This window comes from Zootermopsis nevadensis, unplaced genomic scaffold (assembly GCF_977971745.1).
Source record: "Zootermopsis nevadensis isolate Lab colony 2312 unplaced genomic scaffold, Znev_1.0 Znev_ptg000011l, whole genome shotgun sequence".
NCBI lineage: Eukaryota > Metazoa > Arthropoda > Insecta > Blattodea > Termopsidae > Zootermopsis > Zootermopsis nevadensis.
The window spans coordinates 2,208,218-2,226,167 of NW_028259143.1; the positions used below are offsets into that span (position 1 = coordinate 2,208,218).

General features: G+C 39.2%; 1 protein-coding gene across 4 annotated transcripts in view; it reads right to left on the bottom strand.

Moving 5' to 3' along the window:
- The window catches only part of Trim9 (E3 ubiquitin-protein ligase Trim9), a 260,942-nt gene that overhangs the window by 97,492 nt on the left and 145,500 nt on the right, over positions 1-17,950 (bottom strand). For 2 of the 4 annotated variants that reach the window (XR_015534669.1, XR_002546544.2), the window contains exons 6-10: positions 14,750-14,889; positions 10,354-10,492; positions 6,655-6,879; positions 5,973-6,145; positions 3,386-5,500 (exon numbers count right to left, since the gene is read on the bottom strand). Coding sequence is in view for 2 of the 4 variants with exons in the window: in XM_022083960.2 (XP_021939652.2) it covers positions 5,381-5,500; positions 5,973-6,145; positions 6,655-6,879; positions 10,354-10,492; positions 14,750-14,889 (797 nt within the window). In the remaining 2 variants the exon portion in view is untranslated. Of the gene's footprint in view, positions 1-364; positions 5,501-5,972; positions 6,146-6,654; positions 6,880-10,353; positions 10,493-14,749; positions 14,890-17,950 lie in introns of those variants that run through there. The other 2 variants (XM_022083960.2, XM_022083961.2) reach the window with 1 other exon arrangement.

The window sequence follows — 17,950 nt, forward strand, 5'->3', positions numbered from 1 at the left end:
AGGATTTTCGTGAAATTGGTTGTGGACATAAAGCTATCGTAGATTGTGTTAAAGCCATGATATTTAAATATATACAGTTTGTACTATCAACGTGACTGACGCTGAAACACGCGAGGTGGACGATAATGACGCCAAAATCCTCAAACCTCTGCGCATGTGCAATATCAAATTTTATTATAATAGTTGAAAATTAATAAAATCATCTCGGGCAATCAGCCGCATCAACTGGTTACCGTAGTAAACCGACGTTTCGGGAACCAACTGTCCCCATCATCAGGGTTCTGATGAGGATTTCATTCTTTCCTAGCATTCAACTCTAAATTATCCAACCGAGACCCTGCTAACCATTTTGAAAGTAACAAACTTTTTGCACAGTTTTCAAAAGTTGTTTATTAGCAATAATGTTCCAATATACAAATTTACAAGGGATACAAATTAGTGCTTATAAAAAATCAGTAATCTTGCAAGGTAAAAAAAAAATGCAATGTATAACATCATATTAATAATCACTGAAATGTAGAATGATAAGTGCAGAGTAGGAGAATACACTCCTATAATATTTTGGGTGCAATTTTAAGTAACTGTAATTATATACTCTTCAATAGCTATTATAAACGGGGAACAATCGTAGCGGTCGAAAGTAATCGACAACAAGATGGCATAAACTTGGTACCGAGGGATTAGGAAATTTGAAAAACACTTATGAACAGTTTCATTAAGTAATATTGTTTGTAACAGATGCCAACAATTAAATTTATATGTAAAAGGAACACACCCTACTTATATACACTGACGAAGATGTGCCTGGAGATGTGATATTCGTAAAATAAGAATCTTAAATTCAATCAAAATTTGACGTGCCTCAGAACAATAAATATTAATAACAGCGCTACATGCATATTTAAACAGAAAAACTTATTACTTGTTTCGGCCCTTGCCTGTCCTACGTGAATTAAATATAATCCAAGAAAAGAATTACATTTGCGACCCGTAGGATACAGGACCCTACGATACAACATACTTTTATAAATAATCACATTATAAATATTTACATTTAAAATTATAAACCTACATAATATTGTTACTTTGCGATAAATACTATTACTGTAAAGTCTATTTGGGTGTGTGAAGCAGGATCTATTACTTTATCAGTATTACTTAAAGCTCGAATGAATATATAAAAATGGACCACTTAATGTGTTTAATTCACATATCATCACAGAACTGTGCAGATGAACAAATTTTGAGCAAGACAACAAAGTTAAGTCACTATAATTATGATCACCAACTGGCTTGTATATAGTACACTTCTGCGATGTCTCTATGACTCAAAATAACATTATAAACTGGCTATCATAAAGTGCTTTTTAATATTATCTGAATCCTTAATTTTCCCCAAATATGAAGAGGATAGAGACTAAAATTAACCATCTAAGCCAGTGGTCCCCAACATTTTTGAGCCTACGGGCACATTTGAGAGTTTATGAGGTCGTGGCGGGCACCAACCAATTAACAAAGCCAAATTTTCTTTTCTCTGGACAAATAAGATATGGACACCAAATAATACGCAAAACAACACGACGTTTAATGATACAAGAAACCGCGCAATCAAAAATACGTAGTTTTACAAATACAATTATTATCACTCAAGTGGGAAGTTAGTGTGATGTTTGGCGCTGCATTTCATCGGCCAGTTTTTCAAATTTGGGAGTGTAGGATGATGTTGCTGCTCACAAACAATCGTCAAGATGGGCATTAATAAGTAGAGATCTGTGCTTTGATTTTATGATGTTCGTGGTTGAACAGCCTTCATTATTCAGTATAACCTCTTTCCGTATCAACGCGGGCACCCAAAAAAAGCCTTGGCGGTCGCCGCGTTGGGGACCACTGATCTAATGGGTTACAGAATATATATATATATATATATATATATATATATATATAAGAAAACTGCAGAACAGCTACAAATTTTTAACAGTCACATGACTAAAGAGTTTGTAACATTTTGTTCTCCAGAAGATGTACGCTTGAATATCCATTAAAATGGAATAACTAATAAGCAGTTATGTATTCAGTAACAAAAAAATTGGGCAAGACGGGATGTGGTTCGTATTAAAGCATTTGGGCTGAATTAATGTGGAAGAAACGATCGGCATTATTCTAAGTCTTGCTATATATAACTGGGTTAATATTATGCACGTCTCTCGGGGCATGTTACCTCTTGACGGCTTCCGTAAATTTATTTTATAAGGGCAGCAAAAGAATGGAACAAGTAAGTTTTGATTTAATTAAACATTTAACATATCTTTTAATTACTCATCACAATGTATTATCAATTTTAACCCCGCTGGTTCACACCAGAATTTTCCTGTACGCCGCACTCCTCGTAAAGTTACAAATCTCAAGAATTTCGACGCAGAAAGTCCGTACGTTAAAGATGGCACTATTCACGTCTTTTTCAAACTGTTTCCAGCACAATATGATATTTTTAAAACAAAAATTTATAAACAGAATTGCTTCTTTCTTTAAATATAATATTTTTAATCAATAAGACATGATTTCAATAAATATAAATGTACACATCTGCACATAAATCATTACATCATACAACTATTCATGCAATGATGCTTTCACCATTTGTGTAAAAATTTAGTTAAATTGGTTTAAGAAATGGAGATTGGCTTGATTTGTGACTCCTATGCCTGTCAAAACAATGAATGAGGATTAAAATTTTGTGAGGAAGTAACTGAACTTTTTTTTCCTGAAATGAAGGTTGTCTCATTTAACTTAACCTTGGAATTCCTAACCTTAAAATTGGAAAAGAACGTACAACTGAGAACAGATACGAACCTAAAATCAATATTAACTTTCATTTGCTAGATTTACTACAGAGTTCTAAGCTGTCCAATCATGAAACAATTATACGGGGTCTCGACAATGACCATTCTAATCACTGTGACACAATAACCTCAAATAAATCTGGCCTTTTGTAGTTAGTCAAAATGTTTTGAATTTCATATGCTGTACACTCAGTTTGTTAAATCTGTCCATAATTCTTATGTTCCATCAGTCATCCATCTTCTGTTACTTTCAGAATATTTAGCAAATATGTGTGGAACTTTGGAGTAGGGTGACAAGAGAAAAATATATTACAAAATTTTATTTCTCTTCGAAAATAATTACTTTAAGAAAGTCTGTCAGTCGTTTTGTGTAATGGCCTTTGGAACTGTGTTGTGTCTTCAAATCAATCATGTCAACTAGAGCTGATAAACCAACCATGAATTCTTTGGTGTAACCAGTAGACAGCAAATAAATTATGGTATTTTAAAATTTAATTAATAATAAAAACAGACAATTTATTTATACTCACACATTTCTTTCTTACCTCACGAAATTTCACTTCTAAGATCCACTATATGAAAATAATATGATGAAACACAACAGAGAGCCTGGATTTGGCAACTCATCACATTTATGGGAGTGATGTATTAAATGCTTAGATTTTTCATTCCACTGTGGTTTTTACACTCATATTTACATTTTTTTTTTAACAATACACAGAATAAATATCTATCCTGACCAGTAAGAAGTTTCACTTCCGTAAACATCTACATTCAAATGCTAGTGATTATACTTTGCTGCCCTCTGTTTCCTGTGACACTAAAAATAATAAAAGAAGAAGACAGCATAGCAAACTGTACTCTGCCATCTATTATAGTATTCTAGAACCATTTGAACAATTATAAGCTGAGATATGGAATGGTTTTTACATTATATAGGCCTAGCAAAGAGCTTCAGAAGAGAAAAGATAGTACAAGAACATCGTATATAAAGACGTATCTGAAATACAGGATGGAAATTTTCCTTCAATAATTTGAAGTAACATGGAGATATGACAAAAGGGTTGAAGCACTTAACTTTTTTTTTAGAGTAATTACTCGTAATTCTGACATTCACACTGGAATTAAATTACAAGAAAATGTCTTTGCTATTCTCGTACCATCTTTTCACTCTTACACTGATAAGTAAAATTTATTCATTGAAAAGTATTAGGTCACCATTCTGACGACCCCTTATCCTGGAACGTATTATTCTACCACTGAAGTCAATGAAGTACGTTTTTAATGTTTGTAAAACAAATATTAAAAGTTCGTAACAGCAAAACGTATTAATGTTTGTAGTAATTATAAGATAAACTGATATGTCTTAAGTATCTGATCGACATTTCCAAAATGATTATTTAGCGATTACTTCAAAAACTTTCTGCAGGTGGGTGTTAATTTTTTATTTTATTTTAAAACCATTCTGAATTTACTCGCTGTTTGATTATTTAAGTTTTATGGAAGTCGTAGTTTATTCTTTCTTACTGTACAACGACCAAAAATATTTCGATATCTCGTGCTCAGACAACTTAACATACGTTCACGCAAAAAACATCGACCACACAAACCAATGACGAGAAATCTGACGACGTAATTTTTTAATAACACTAATACGATTTCAGGCAAGACCAAAATTAATTTGACAATAAATATAGATGTGCTGCCAGAAAGGAACTGTTCACACACCCCCCGCGCCTATCGAGACGATTCGATAACTACGATCGTCATCTGTCGAGCGCGACGGGGCGAGGAGATGCACGTAAGAGAGTTTTCAAAACCAATCGACTCTGACATAAGTGCGTCATCATTTTATCTCATTTCGAGGTCCGTTCGCAAAACGAAGGAGCATAAATATTAAACCCAATACTCTTATTTACGCTCCGCGCATGCGTACTGCAATAGACGTAATATTATCACGTAGATTTTATATACATTTGTACAAATAGTATCGTAGCTCGTTAATTTAATTTCATTAAATATAAAATTGTACGTAATTAATTATTTTGTAAAGTTTTTAGCTGATTTATTGTTTTACGAATAATGTGTGACGCCGTATACAAAAAAAACAAATTACTATTCACCAAATTATGGAAAATATACCATCCCAATCAAATTTTTATTTTATAAATAAAAATATAATTCAAAGACGAGGTCATATTAAATTTGAATTAAAAAATATTTTTGATCTATCAAGAGCAATTTTTCTTTCTACAGAACCGCGTCTTAATTATTCCCTGTTTTTCATTCTGAACTGATCATCTTGGACACACGCACGAGTTAAAAACGCCGAATAAAATATCCCTTTCTACGTAAACAAATTCTCACGTCGAATTTCAACGCGTCTCGCAGAAGCACGGAACCTCGACATCTGACGCCGACTCGACAAGAAGCGAGTCTCGGTCCTCCACAATTAAAGGTGAGCTCGCAAGTTTTGAATCAGACCCTCTCTCACTCTGGTACAGGAGAAGAGGACTTCTAAGAGAAAGATACGTAACATCTCAACTCTCGTCGCTGTCTGATGGCGGATCAATGGCGGTGTGCAGGGTCACGGAGACGCCTCGATTCAAGCTCACCGCTGGGTAAAACACTCCGTACAGGTCTTGAAACGCGATTGAACCCTGCAACAGAAAATTCGTTGTTTAATCCTCCTTCTTGATCCCTGTCCGTTCACCGAGATGTAGAAATCTATATTTCTGAGATAAAAACACTCGTGAGACAGATCCTGGCCATCAGAGAGGATCTACAGTTCGATAAGCGTTCTGAACGATGACCTTGAAATCCTGGGGGTCCCGGGTTCGATTCCCGGCGGTGCCCAAATTTTTATCTTATGTCAGGCAAGGCCGTGGTCTAGGCAACACGGAGATTTCCTCCGGAGCTTCCCCGGTTGCTCCATACACACTGAAGAAGGCAACGAAAAACACTTCTGTATCACCTGCGTAAAAAAACGTATATAAACGGGGTCCCAGTCTGAACACGGCGATGGTTAAACTATGACATTATTTACGTAACATCGGAGTACACAGGTCAAATTATGACGGGTTGATAAATGCAGATGATGGTGGCAGAGTCATGTGGGCTGATGACACAAACCTGTGGTTCTTCATTCACATAGAAACTGAGCTGATGTCTGTCAAGATCGAGTAGAACTCCGACAGTCGAGCCGGGCTGGATTCCTCCTTCTGATCGCTGTTCGTGGACACTCCCGTGCATGAACCACGATCGCTGTCTGTCTATGTACATACTCCAGCCTTTGTCATCTTTGCCTGTAAAATTCAAACTCAGATTAATAATGGCGTATAAGTTTCGTTTCAAAGACGGAACAAAAACTTGAAGCCTAAATACTGATGATTTCTGTCTTCTGGGTTGTCGCCCTGATGACGGAGGCAGTATGACCTCCGAAACGTCGGTTAACATCGACCAGACTACACGGCGCAACAACCCAGAAGATAGAAATCTTCATACTCGTCGCTGTGAAAACGTCAAATCTTACGAAATAAATATTGATCTTTAAAAATCCAGTCCTTAAAATGACAGATCACTATTTTAGCAAGATAAATATTTCTTATTGTTCTCAGTCTTCAAAACAAAACACAAAAATTATAAAGTAATTCACCAAAAATCTCTACAGTTGATACAGTTTCCCTACTCTGCAACAGATGCGAGACTAGCAGCTTTCTCATTGGCTGCTGTAATTTTGTTTCACGTAAAAGTCGTAAAGACTCCGAGAGCGGTCACGTGGAGACCAGCCCTGCGTCACTCGAAGTCGTCTTACCCAACATCTGGTCCTTGGCTACGTCGAGGCGCGCGATTCCGAAGCTGGGGTCAGTGTCTGAGTCATATCTGTTGATCGAAAACTCCCAGTAGTGGACTCCGCGCGAGAAGCCGACACTGCCAAGGGTTACTCTGTGTTCGTAGCCCTCACACGAAACTGTGCAGTTATCCTCCGAGAACTGGAGTTCTGGCGGACCAAGGCATGGGTCAAATGTGAACCAGGCCACTGTAACACGGCGACACATAAATAATCATCATTTTGGGTTCTCACAGCGGTGAGCATGTCCTCTGGGTTGTAGTGCTGTTTAGTCTCGTAGAAATTTACCAACGTTTCAGAGGTCAACGCTGCCTACATCATCAGGGTTATGAGAGACTAATCTCCCTAATTGTGGTAAAATCCTAACAGACTACATCGTGCAACAACCTAGAAGACAGCCATCTAAATACTCATCTGACTATGCACTACCCACTTTCCACCATCCTAATGCGAAAACTTTACGCCATTCGTTTTTGTCCAATGCAATATTTCGCCTACAGGACCCACATGTACGACGTCATCGTATCACGTGATAGGAGACATAACTCTTACATTATTATTATTTATTATTTATTTAGTGTTCTGTCTGACGACAGGTCCATATGAACAGGATCCTTCCATCCTTTTCTTTTCTCGGACTGGGACCTGTTCATATACGTTCTTGGCAGATGATCCAGAAGTGGTTTGCCATTGCCTTCTTCTGTGTGTGAATGGAGTAATTGTTGGGATGCCACGGAGGAAAACTCCGTGTTGCCTAGACCACGGCCTTGCCCAACACAAGTTATAAATTCGGGCACCGCCGGGAATCGAACCCGAGACCCCTAGGATTACAAGGCCAGCGTTCTAACCGCTAGACCACATCATCTTATTATTATTTGGTGTTCTGTCTGACGACAGGTCCATATGAACAGCATCCTTCCATCCTTTTCTCGGACTGGGACCTGTTCATATACGTTCTTGGCAGATGATCCAGAAGTGGTTTGCCATTGCCTTCTTCTGTGTGTGTGAATGGAGTAATTGTTGGGATGCCACGGAGGAAAACTCCGTGTTGCCTAGACCACGGCCTTGCCCAACACAAGTTATAAATTCGTGCACCGCCGGGAATCGAACCCGAGACCCCCAGGATTACAAGGCCAGCGTTCTAACCGCTAGACTTACGTAAATTAATGGTCATTCGATTTTCCTTAAATAATAGAGATGGGGTACCTGCCGTAATCATTCGGAAGTTCTCGTGTACTCTCTTGCCCGTCTCATTCTGCGTACGACAGGATTAGAAATTGTAGTGCGGGTCGTATGAAACGGGGTTGGGGGGGTTGGACAACACGAGACAGTAATTTCCGTAATGGAACTCAGCGCAGTATATATGTCCCTCGGTAATGAGATTCTACCCCCTCCGCCCCTCAACCTTCCTGTAGGCACTACCGCATTATTCCACATTATTGTTTCGGTTCAAAAGAATGGGGTATGGGGGTGTTGATGATAACAGGGTTGAATCATTCTTTCATCGAGATTGATTCATCAATGCGTAAAATATCCATAACCTTGGCACTCAAACCTGCTGTATAAAAAAAAACACGATTCAGCGTTCACCATTCAAATCCACGCTGGAATAAGCCTCCATTTTCAGGAAGACATTTTGTTTTCATTCTCGAAATAACACGTGGTACCTACTAAAAAGGGCTATTCGCCCAATCAAATCGTCCCATATTCTCCGTTAAACAAGTACGAATTTCAAAATTATTTTTAACACACTATAACAATTTTTAATTTAGTTTCACGTGTCCACAGAGATTTTAATTACAATCCATCTGAGTTCCAATCGTAAAATATCATTTTCGGTTCAAAAATCAAGCATTAACCATCTTTTGACTAAGTATATTAATTCTGAACGATCAACTTCAACAGAAGTTCCTTATTGAAGTTGATCCCATCTACAGAACTTTTAATCCAATAACATCTCTGCAAATAACAAAAACACGAATTCAATTTGAACACCAAAAAATGAAACTGGAAATCATACACCAACTGTAGTTCGTGGGAAAATAATTTACTAGCCAGAAATTAACCCTTTAAAGCCGAATTTATTCTAAATAATACTTAATGATTCAGCCCGTACCGCGAAGAAAACACAGCACTTCACCGTTGCAAATATCAGCTGATTAATGCAACATCGCAGAATATAATCTTCAACATTAATGTTAATTTTCACAAACAGATGGCCACACAGAATTGGTGTTTGTTCTGCGGGCAGCTGGCCCTGACAGCGAGGCGTCCGGACTATACGTCACAAACTACGACCACGCCACGGGCGAGATTAAAATCCTCCACGGCACAGAATAAACTATTTCTCGACTCTCATCAGTTGTGGAACTATGATGTTTTATAATAAATATGATCTGAACTTATCGTCTTGAGCTTAAAAAACAGAAAAACACGATTTCAGATGTAGTTCCAGGGCGATGGGACACGGAAAACTTCGTCGACATGCAACGGAGTACCTGAATGTACTATTATCTGACCGATGGGATTGGTCGTGACCTGACCTCACCGTCTTAGATTTACATGGAAATTTAAAATGGTGTAAGAGTATAAACTGAAAATAAACTGAAGTTTCGATGCGTTCCTCCAGCGGACGTCTGTATTTGAATGCGAAAATATTTCGCGTGTTTTCGTTATATCGAAAATTCAATAAGCAAGTGTAATTTTTGATATGCGCTGCTTTATAAACACGGGCGTACGGGCACAACGAATCTCACCGTCGCTAATTTAGGCGCCCTGAAAATACTCAGGCTCTCTCCCAATATAATAACAAAACTTGCACAGCGGCCATGTTTCATTTTCCGGTACGTGTTCGATCAAAATTCCACGACCACCGAGACAGCTGGACTAATAATAATAATAATAAAAAATAATAATAATAATCCAATTTAAAGAACTGTAGAGTTTCTTTGTTCATATTACACAAATGCGAACGCAGAATATATTCATGATCTGGTACCAAACAGTTGTTTCTAGATGAGAGGGCGCCAAGCGATCTATAAAAAAAGAAATCCCCGCCCTCCTTACACTTCAGTCTTGTTTCAGTCCACGATAATACCACAAAGCGAAAGTTCCTTCGACCATTACATCTCCCCCAGTTTTTATTTTAGTCAACACTCGTGTTTCGCGATCAGTTGACTCTCCTTTTGACTTCAGCTTTACTCCCCCCCCCCCCCCCCCCCCGAGGCATACACAGACGAGGGAGAATCGAAGGGATGCGAATGTCAGCAACCCTTATCAGACCAACGCTGCCAATTATATCATGAGAAAAACCTTGCCCCTGAGGTACGCAGCTATTTCAGAAATGCTATTTAGTTTTTAATACGTGTTACATATTTTACGTCAGCGTCTTTCGAATGATGTCTGAAGATCCTAAAATGACGGTCTTCTGAAGTTCCCTGATTTCGTGTTCGCCCGGGATCTTGGCCAAATATTTTCTGAGTGACTTAGAGACAGTTCCAGTTGCTCCTATAATTATTCGCTGCATTTCAACGAGAAGGTCCTTGTATTTCAAGATCTCCTCCAATTCCTTCTTAATTACATTCCGTGTCAGTTGGTATTGCTATATTATTATTATTTTTATTTAAGATGAAGGTACTCCAGTTCAGGCGGGCTTCAACTTACCTTCGGCGGTCTGAAGCCCGATGACTTCACTGTATTCACCTTCCCCTGTGCTGTTGAAAGCTTTGACTCGCGCGTTGTACATGGAATTGAAGTGGAGACCATCTACAGTGCAAATCGTCTCCTTGCCGCAATAAACTTCCTGCAAACCAAACCGAAACATTGTGCTCAACGCCTAGAAGACGCGGGTTTGCGGACAATAAGGCGAAGGCTTTGTACGCATTTCAAAAAAAAAAAAAAAAAAAAAAAAAAAAAATCACTAATTAATCCACCCAATCAAACAGGAGGACTTATGAAATGTGTCAACATTTTTTTTTAATCATATTGCTGGGGGAAAATTTTTTTTCATCCCTAATGCGAGATGATACGAAATATAGACATTACAAAGAAACACAACTTTTATATTTCAAATTTGCAACGACGTATCAAATTAATATAGAAACCACATTAGTCCATCTGATGGAAATTTATTACAATTCTGAAATCGGGGTTTCTTCACTTTAATCTCGAAACCGATATCATGTTTATCAGAATAGATATCTTTGTCTGCAGTAATTAGGCCTGTATTATATGGCTGTTATATCAAAGGTATCTTATATCAAGTCCTTAGCAGTACGAATCACCATAGCAACGCTGCAGTGATCAAAGCAGTCGACTGCATGTCCGACCCCCCAAACCCAGTCGACGCGGGAACTGTGCCGTTATAATCCCAGACGGATCAATTCCGCTAATTAAGCTACACGGACAATCCAAAGCTCCAGAAAGCTTCAAGTCCAGAAATATCTCTGAAGCGGTTGTAATATGGAGCGTTTATGTAAATACTGCAGACATTTATAATAATCCTAAGGTTTTATCTTTTATGTTAGTCAGACTGTTGATTCAGGCTTCAAAATGATATTAAAACAGAAACGAACTATAAACATTTTTTCAATCTCTTCGAAATAATCACATCATCTGTTATTATATTAGCGGAAGTTTAATGTTTGGTTGCGCTTTCAGAGGCATAAAGTTCACAGTAATGTCACTAGATGGCAAAATGTTCTATTTTATAAGCACTACTGCTATGACAGAATATAAGGATAAAACAAAGTCACGAAGAGATAAAGTGGATAAACGTACGAAAGCAAACATTCCCGTTGAATTTCAACACGATTCTAAATCTGTCTACAATACGAAGTCGATTTCTTCCGCAGTTTCTCCGTCTCTGGAAACCAGGCGACCATCCACAGTTACCAGTGGATATCAACGAAAGCGACAATGCCCACTGCGGTAAATATTGATACTATTTAGAAAAGGCGTGTGTGACGTCATGTCCTTTCGTATTAGTAATCCGAATCTGACGCTGGAATAAACTGAAAAACAAAAATGTAATCGATGTAAAAGGTTTGGACGAGGGCAACTGCTGTGGTCATGCGCACTCTGTGGGACGCGTCGCGACACGCCATGTCGTGTGAGTTGAGAGAACTGACCCCCCAACACGACGGATAAAAAATATTAGCGGCCCATCAAAATGACCGCGCACGCAGAAATGAAGAAAATACATCCAAGAGTACATGGAAGGATAATATTAAAACGGTGTGGCTCAGAATACGTTCAGGAGTGTCTTCTTGTAAACACGGCAATGGAAGTTCAGGGTCTTTTAAAGACGGGTGATTCACTACCTAGCTGTGCGACTATCAGCTTCTCGGTAAGGAATTTAAAAAGGTCAATGCGTAGTGATGACCGGATAGTTGCGTCATGAGCTCGAATGGTTTATATTCACAGTTTCGTTCAGGAAATTAAATTTCTCCATTTACGTCCTGAAATACAAACTCGCAAACGAAAGGGTTTTTTTTAAAAAAAAAAGTTTTCAACAATTTTAGTATCTCTGATTTCCTTATTTATTGACGAAACGTCCTGTGATATTTTTAGCCTAAAATTCGAAAAGTGTCAGCAGAAAATTTACCCTAAATAGTATCGTGTTTTAGGGGGAGGTTTTCTACAGTTCGCGTTGCTCGGGATTTGGTTACCGTGAGCAACTCCATCATTCGTAATCATCATACACTTGCAATTTGCTACGTAAAGTCTTCTTTTGTAGATAATTTCTCTATAAAAACTTCACATATTTTATCTACTGATAAACCAGGCTATTGGGTGTGTCTGGGTTAGATTATAATTGAGATCACAAACGTACTCTTAAACCATGACGTCACAGCAGCTCTGGGGCCCCTTACTTTGAACATTCCGGAGGGTGAGGGGGGTGCTTATGGGGTACAGGGAGCAGAAACTCAAGTTACTGTCTCAGATTAAAGATGCTATCGAAATCACGACAAACACAACACTGATCTGAGATTCTCATGGCGATAAAATGTCGACGATGGTGTTCTGGGTTGTAGGTGGTTACCGACGTTTCGGAGAAACAACTGAAGCAGGGATCGGTAAACATTTTTAAGGGAGAACAAATGTTTTCTGATATTTTAAGGGGAAAACAAAGTTTTTTGGACAGCCTCGTTATATATTTTTCGAACTGAAAGAGATTTTAACTAACTCATCTGTACCGTCTATGGGTAATTTTATTATTTTATTTAATTTATACAACAGGACTACAACGCTTTCCCAGGTGTCTAATAAAAACTAATTAATTGAATTTTTAACGAAAATAAAAACAGCTCAAAGTAGTTTTGTAGTGATATAAACAGTTATTTAAGATACTGATTCAGAGCCACATGTGTCACGCATATTTAAGAAGCAGAACGTTACCGACCCCTGACCTTGAAAGTGCTTCATTACAATTCGAACTCAGAGCCATCAGATTAGAAGCATCCCGCCTTACATTGTATTCATAAAAGTATTGTCAAAGTTCTTCAAACTCCGGGCATTTTTTTCTTGTCCAGTAAAGAAATGTTTTCAATTACATCCGAGAGATGTGATTATCTTGTTAGAAGGGAGTGTGATTCATGTTATTAGCATGAGAATGACTAACCTCGCTCCTCTTAGGACAGCTTACAATTAACGGGGGCGGGGCGGGGGGGGGGGGAAAGCTTCTTTGTTCATCCCAGAGTTATTACACTGCTCAACATATGGCTTCAGGCCAATAAGCTTACCCTACAGGGTGACTCAGCCAATCTGCAGCCTCAATACACGGTGATTCGAAAGTTCCTGTGCACATACACGCCCTACGTGCGGAGCAAATTTTGAATCACCCTGTATATAGTTTTTTTCGTAACCTCTTTTCCTACGAATTTCATGGAACTAAGTATAAACTTCATAGCAGTAGGGGCCACACCGAGTTTACTATCGTAAAGTACACCAACATGGCCACCGTGCGTTGGAGGAACACTATTGCCAGGTGGATAAATATTTGGTTGATTGATTATTAGGTTACGTTGTTTCAGCTAGAAAGGTTACAGGTATCTAATAAGGCGCCAAGGTGATAATAATAGATGGGCAATGATTTAAAAAACGCCGTACCATATTTCAAGCTGGTATCTACGCTATAAATATTGAGTAAAACGCGTAATCCTGAGAATTAAATTCGAACCAAGTATCTTCTAAGTAGAAGTCAAGATCTTTTGCAAGTTGATCGATGATAAATCTTTATTGGTAGCTACATAATTCTTTTACGCACTGTAACTATTTGCGTGAAACTAAATTTTGAATTTACAAAGTCTGTGGCACAGTTCTGCCAGATTAACAACAATTAAAATGGCATTCTCCTTGCAGATCGACGGAAACGTTGGCCAGATTCTACCAGACTGCACGGTGCTACATCCCAGAAGACAGCCAGCCACCTTCGTACTCTCCGCTATGAAAACCTCAAATCTCACGTACCAACAAAGTAAGGCGTGGATTGGATTCATCTGGCTCAGGATATGGACCTGTTCCGGGATCTTGTGAACACGGTAATGGACCTTCGGAGGAGGATTTATTTTCTGGATGAGCGAAAATCATCTTCTTCAGAAGACTTCCGCTCTATGGAGTTTGTCAGGAAGGAGGCAACATTTACGGAACTCCAACACGACGAGAAGAAACAGGTCGGCCCTCGGATCGCGATGTCTGTTCCTCCCATGTCACGACCTGAAGCTTACATCCGCCCGCGCACCAGAAAACTCCCACTGTACAGGTTACTTCCTGGACGAGGCCTTTGATCGTTCACAGACGTCGAAAGTATGATATGGGGGCTGGATAGGGGGGTGTCGTGACTGATTCAGACGCATGCGAGGCTTTAAAAAGTCGCGGTTTGATCCCCTGGCACTCCCATTTGGCCGATCCGGAGACCGGCTGAGGCATCTGTGGTTTACCTACGTCGTTCCAGGTACGTGTCAGGATGGTACGTCTTCGGTTAGCTTGCTCTTCGGGGACGGAAGTAGTCTGACGCGCAAGTCGGAGTACAGTTCGCCGTCTAACTGTTTGTACTTACCCTGAATTCCCCTCCGCTTCCGTCATCCAGCTCCAGGACGTAGCCCTCGACGTATGAGGTCGGCGGGGGCTGCCAGGCAACAGTCACGCTGTTGTTCTCGGCACTGCATTCCTCGGGGATAACGGCTGGTGCGTTCGGGGCTGAAGAAGCAAACAGTTAAGTTCGACCACGACGTTTCGGGGACTGGGTCTGTTTCCGCCCTCAGGTGAACAGGGAAGGGGGCACCTACTCAGTTGGGTCCCTTAAAAACAGCTAACCTCAGTCACTGGGCCCACTTCCCTTTCGTTTTCGCCTGAAGACGGAAAAAGACCCAGTTTCCGAAACGTCGTGTTCTTTTTTAATACCAGACGACGGACAAAGCCCAATAATTTAGTAATCCCGATTGTTAGAACCCTTTAAAATTAAAACAGCAAGTTGCTTAAAGCCTGCACCTGGTAAAATTCAGTGTGCACCCTAGTTCTGTTAAATCCCTTAAAAACACATTGGTATATACACAGTGTCTCAGAAATATATATACAAAGAAAGTTAGTATTCCGTATTATAAAGTGTATACGTATTTTTGGGACACTCTGTATATGTACCACAGTCTTAACATCCAGTAACCCTGCCTTCCACTTACGGGATGTATTTGTGGGTTTCGTGTGACTCACAGAATAAACAGCGATCATTTCCCTAAACAGTGTTAAACAATTTATCTTTGTAATGGAGACGCGTTGTGTTTTCTTTGCGGTAAGGACTGAATTGTTAAATGTTATTTAGACGATCGTCGACTTCAAAGGTTTAATGTCATGTACTGATGAGTACGCACAAGTACATATATTTCATGATTCAAAATGCCTTATAATTCAATATGAATTCTGAATTTTATTTTATTTTATAGATTCAGTATCGTACTAAATTTTGCTACACCGATTAGGTATGTTGAATAAGAAAGAATGCACGTGGAAAATTCATACGAACAAAATTTTTGGTTGTAGAGACTTGGGATTTTTAACGGTGATAAAAATTTCGATGAAGATCTTTTGAGCTATAACGCCCTGAAGATGGAGGCAGTATGATCCGCGAAACGTCTGTATCTACCTGTACATGGCCACACGGCGCTACAACCCATAAGCCTACATATATTTTTCACTCTTATTTGGATACAAAATTTGTCAGCCTGCTGTATTTACAAACACCACCGACATTTTTTGTAAAATATATTTAGTTTAAAATAAGGCCTAGAAGCTAATTTTTGAAGTTGTATTACACGTAAGAAAAATTACAGAAGGGTGACTTATCATGCAACCCTGCATGCATAACGCAAGTGTACTGCAGGTGGTCTACCTAATGGCAGCGTTAAGCAGAGTTAGCCGACAGCCATTCCTTGAAACGGAGCGAATAATGAAATATTAATAATGCGTGTAAATAATGAAGTTTCATATTAATACGGTGGTACGCATGTACTGGAAGTTTAATCAGTGTAATGCACACTCCACCATCTCAAAGGGTGTGGAGGGAGGGAGGTAAGCACTAACCTCTAATGGCTACACTGACTTGTGGCATAGCGTGAGATATAAATGTTGAGATAGGGCGTTCTTTACGACTTGGCAGTATCTTTTACAAAACAACTATGTGTATGCCTTTCAAGACCTGGTCACACAACACTGCAGGAACATTCTGGCGTTTATTCTGTGTGAGGAGAAACAGCTTCAATACGATCCCTTCCCCATGGAGAAGAAGGAAAATCTGTCTCTGCCGCGAATCGAACCCCGGACATCCTGCTTGCAGCCTATTCTATCCTAACTAAGTAATTAACTCCACGAAGATTAATCGTCCCTGAGAAGCTAATATCACGCTCCGAGTAATTTCCCGTCTTTTATGGAACCAGAAGTTTCATTACACGATCCAGCTACCGGTTCATATCCCGAGCCAGATCAATCCAATCCAAACCTTCCAAGTCTGTTTCCCTAAAATCCATTTCAATATTATCCTCACATGTACGCCTACTTGTTACGAGTGGACTCTTGCCTTCAACGTCCCAACCAAAATTTCGTACTTAACTCTTAATATAATATATTGTTTAAGTACCTTATTATATTAATAAAGTATATTAATATAAGTTACTTCGTTTCGCGTTTGTAGTTTTCTTAACTTTTTCGCAAGGGAATTTTATTACATAAGTCTGGGGTATTAAAACCTGTATGTTCAGCAACGTTTACACAAAAGGTCAACAACTAGATTATACATCAGAAACTGTAACTTTAAGAGTCATTTTTAACATTTTACTCACACCTCCGTCACGATATTAAAAATATTATAAAATAATTTAGATAAAAACTGGAAAAAAACTCTTACCATCTGTGTGTTCAGTTTTTATTAATCGGCCCTAATAACAAAAATGCAGCCACGAACAGCACGCTACAAACTGATACTGGTACCCGCACGGGCCTACACAAAGCCATGAAGTTCCAATCTCAGGTCACTAAGCCTTGCCTTGCCTTGCCTTGGCCTGATTTCGTTGTACACCAGAAACTACTGTCTGCAATGAACACGCACACATAAAATCTTTCGTGAGGGTAAAAGGTGGGACGGAACACAGGCCATGTTTGTTCAGTGTAATATTCATCCGCGCCCTTCATGATTCTTAAGGGCCCGCGAGGGGACACTCCCATGGTACAGATTAAACACACTTCTATAATTCACTACACGGCCCCCACCTACTCCTTCAAAGTATTACAAATTATGGGTTCTCAGCCACAAAAAATGTCTACTCCCGAACTGAAATTTTTATTACAAGCCACAACTGCGTCCAATGGGACTGAATATGTGCATTATCGTACACCTGGTATTTAAAACTCAAGGTACTCAGCATCCAAAGAGGTGAAGACGATTCTCAGTTCGTAGGATTTGAGGTTTCCATTAGGGCGAGTACGAGGGTTGTAGCACCGTGTAGTCTAATAATGTTTACCGACGTTTCAGAGGCGCTTGCTGTCTCAATCATCTTGGCGAACGCATCAGGTAAAATTTTTCACTAGCAGCAACGACGCTGGAAATTAAGAAATTTGCCTACCAGAGGACCCATAAACCTGACTAACTTATGGATATCGATAAACAAGGTAAAATGTATTTTGGCCCTTTTTAAGACAGTCAAGGACGTATGTGCAATGTTCTAAACCAAATTTAATTAGTTGTTTAACCCTCTGAGGAACAGTGGTACTT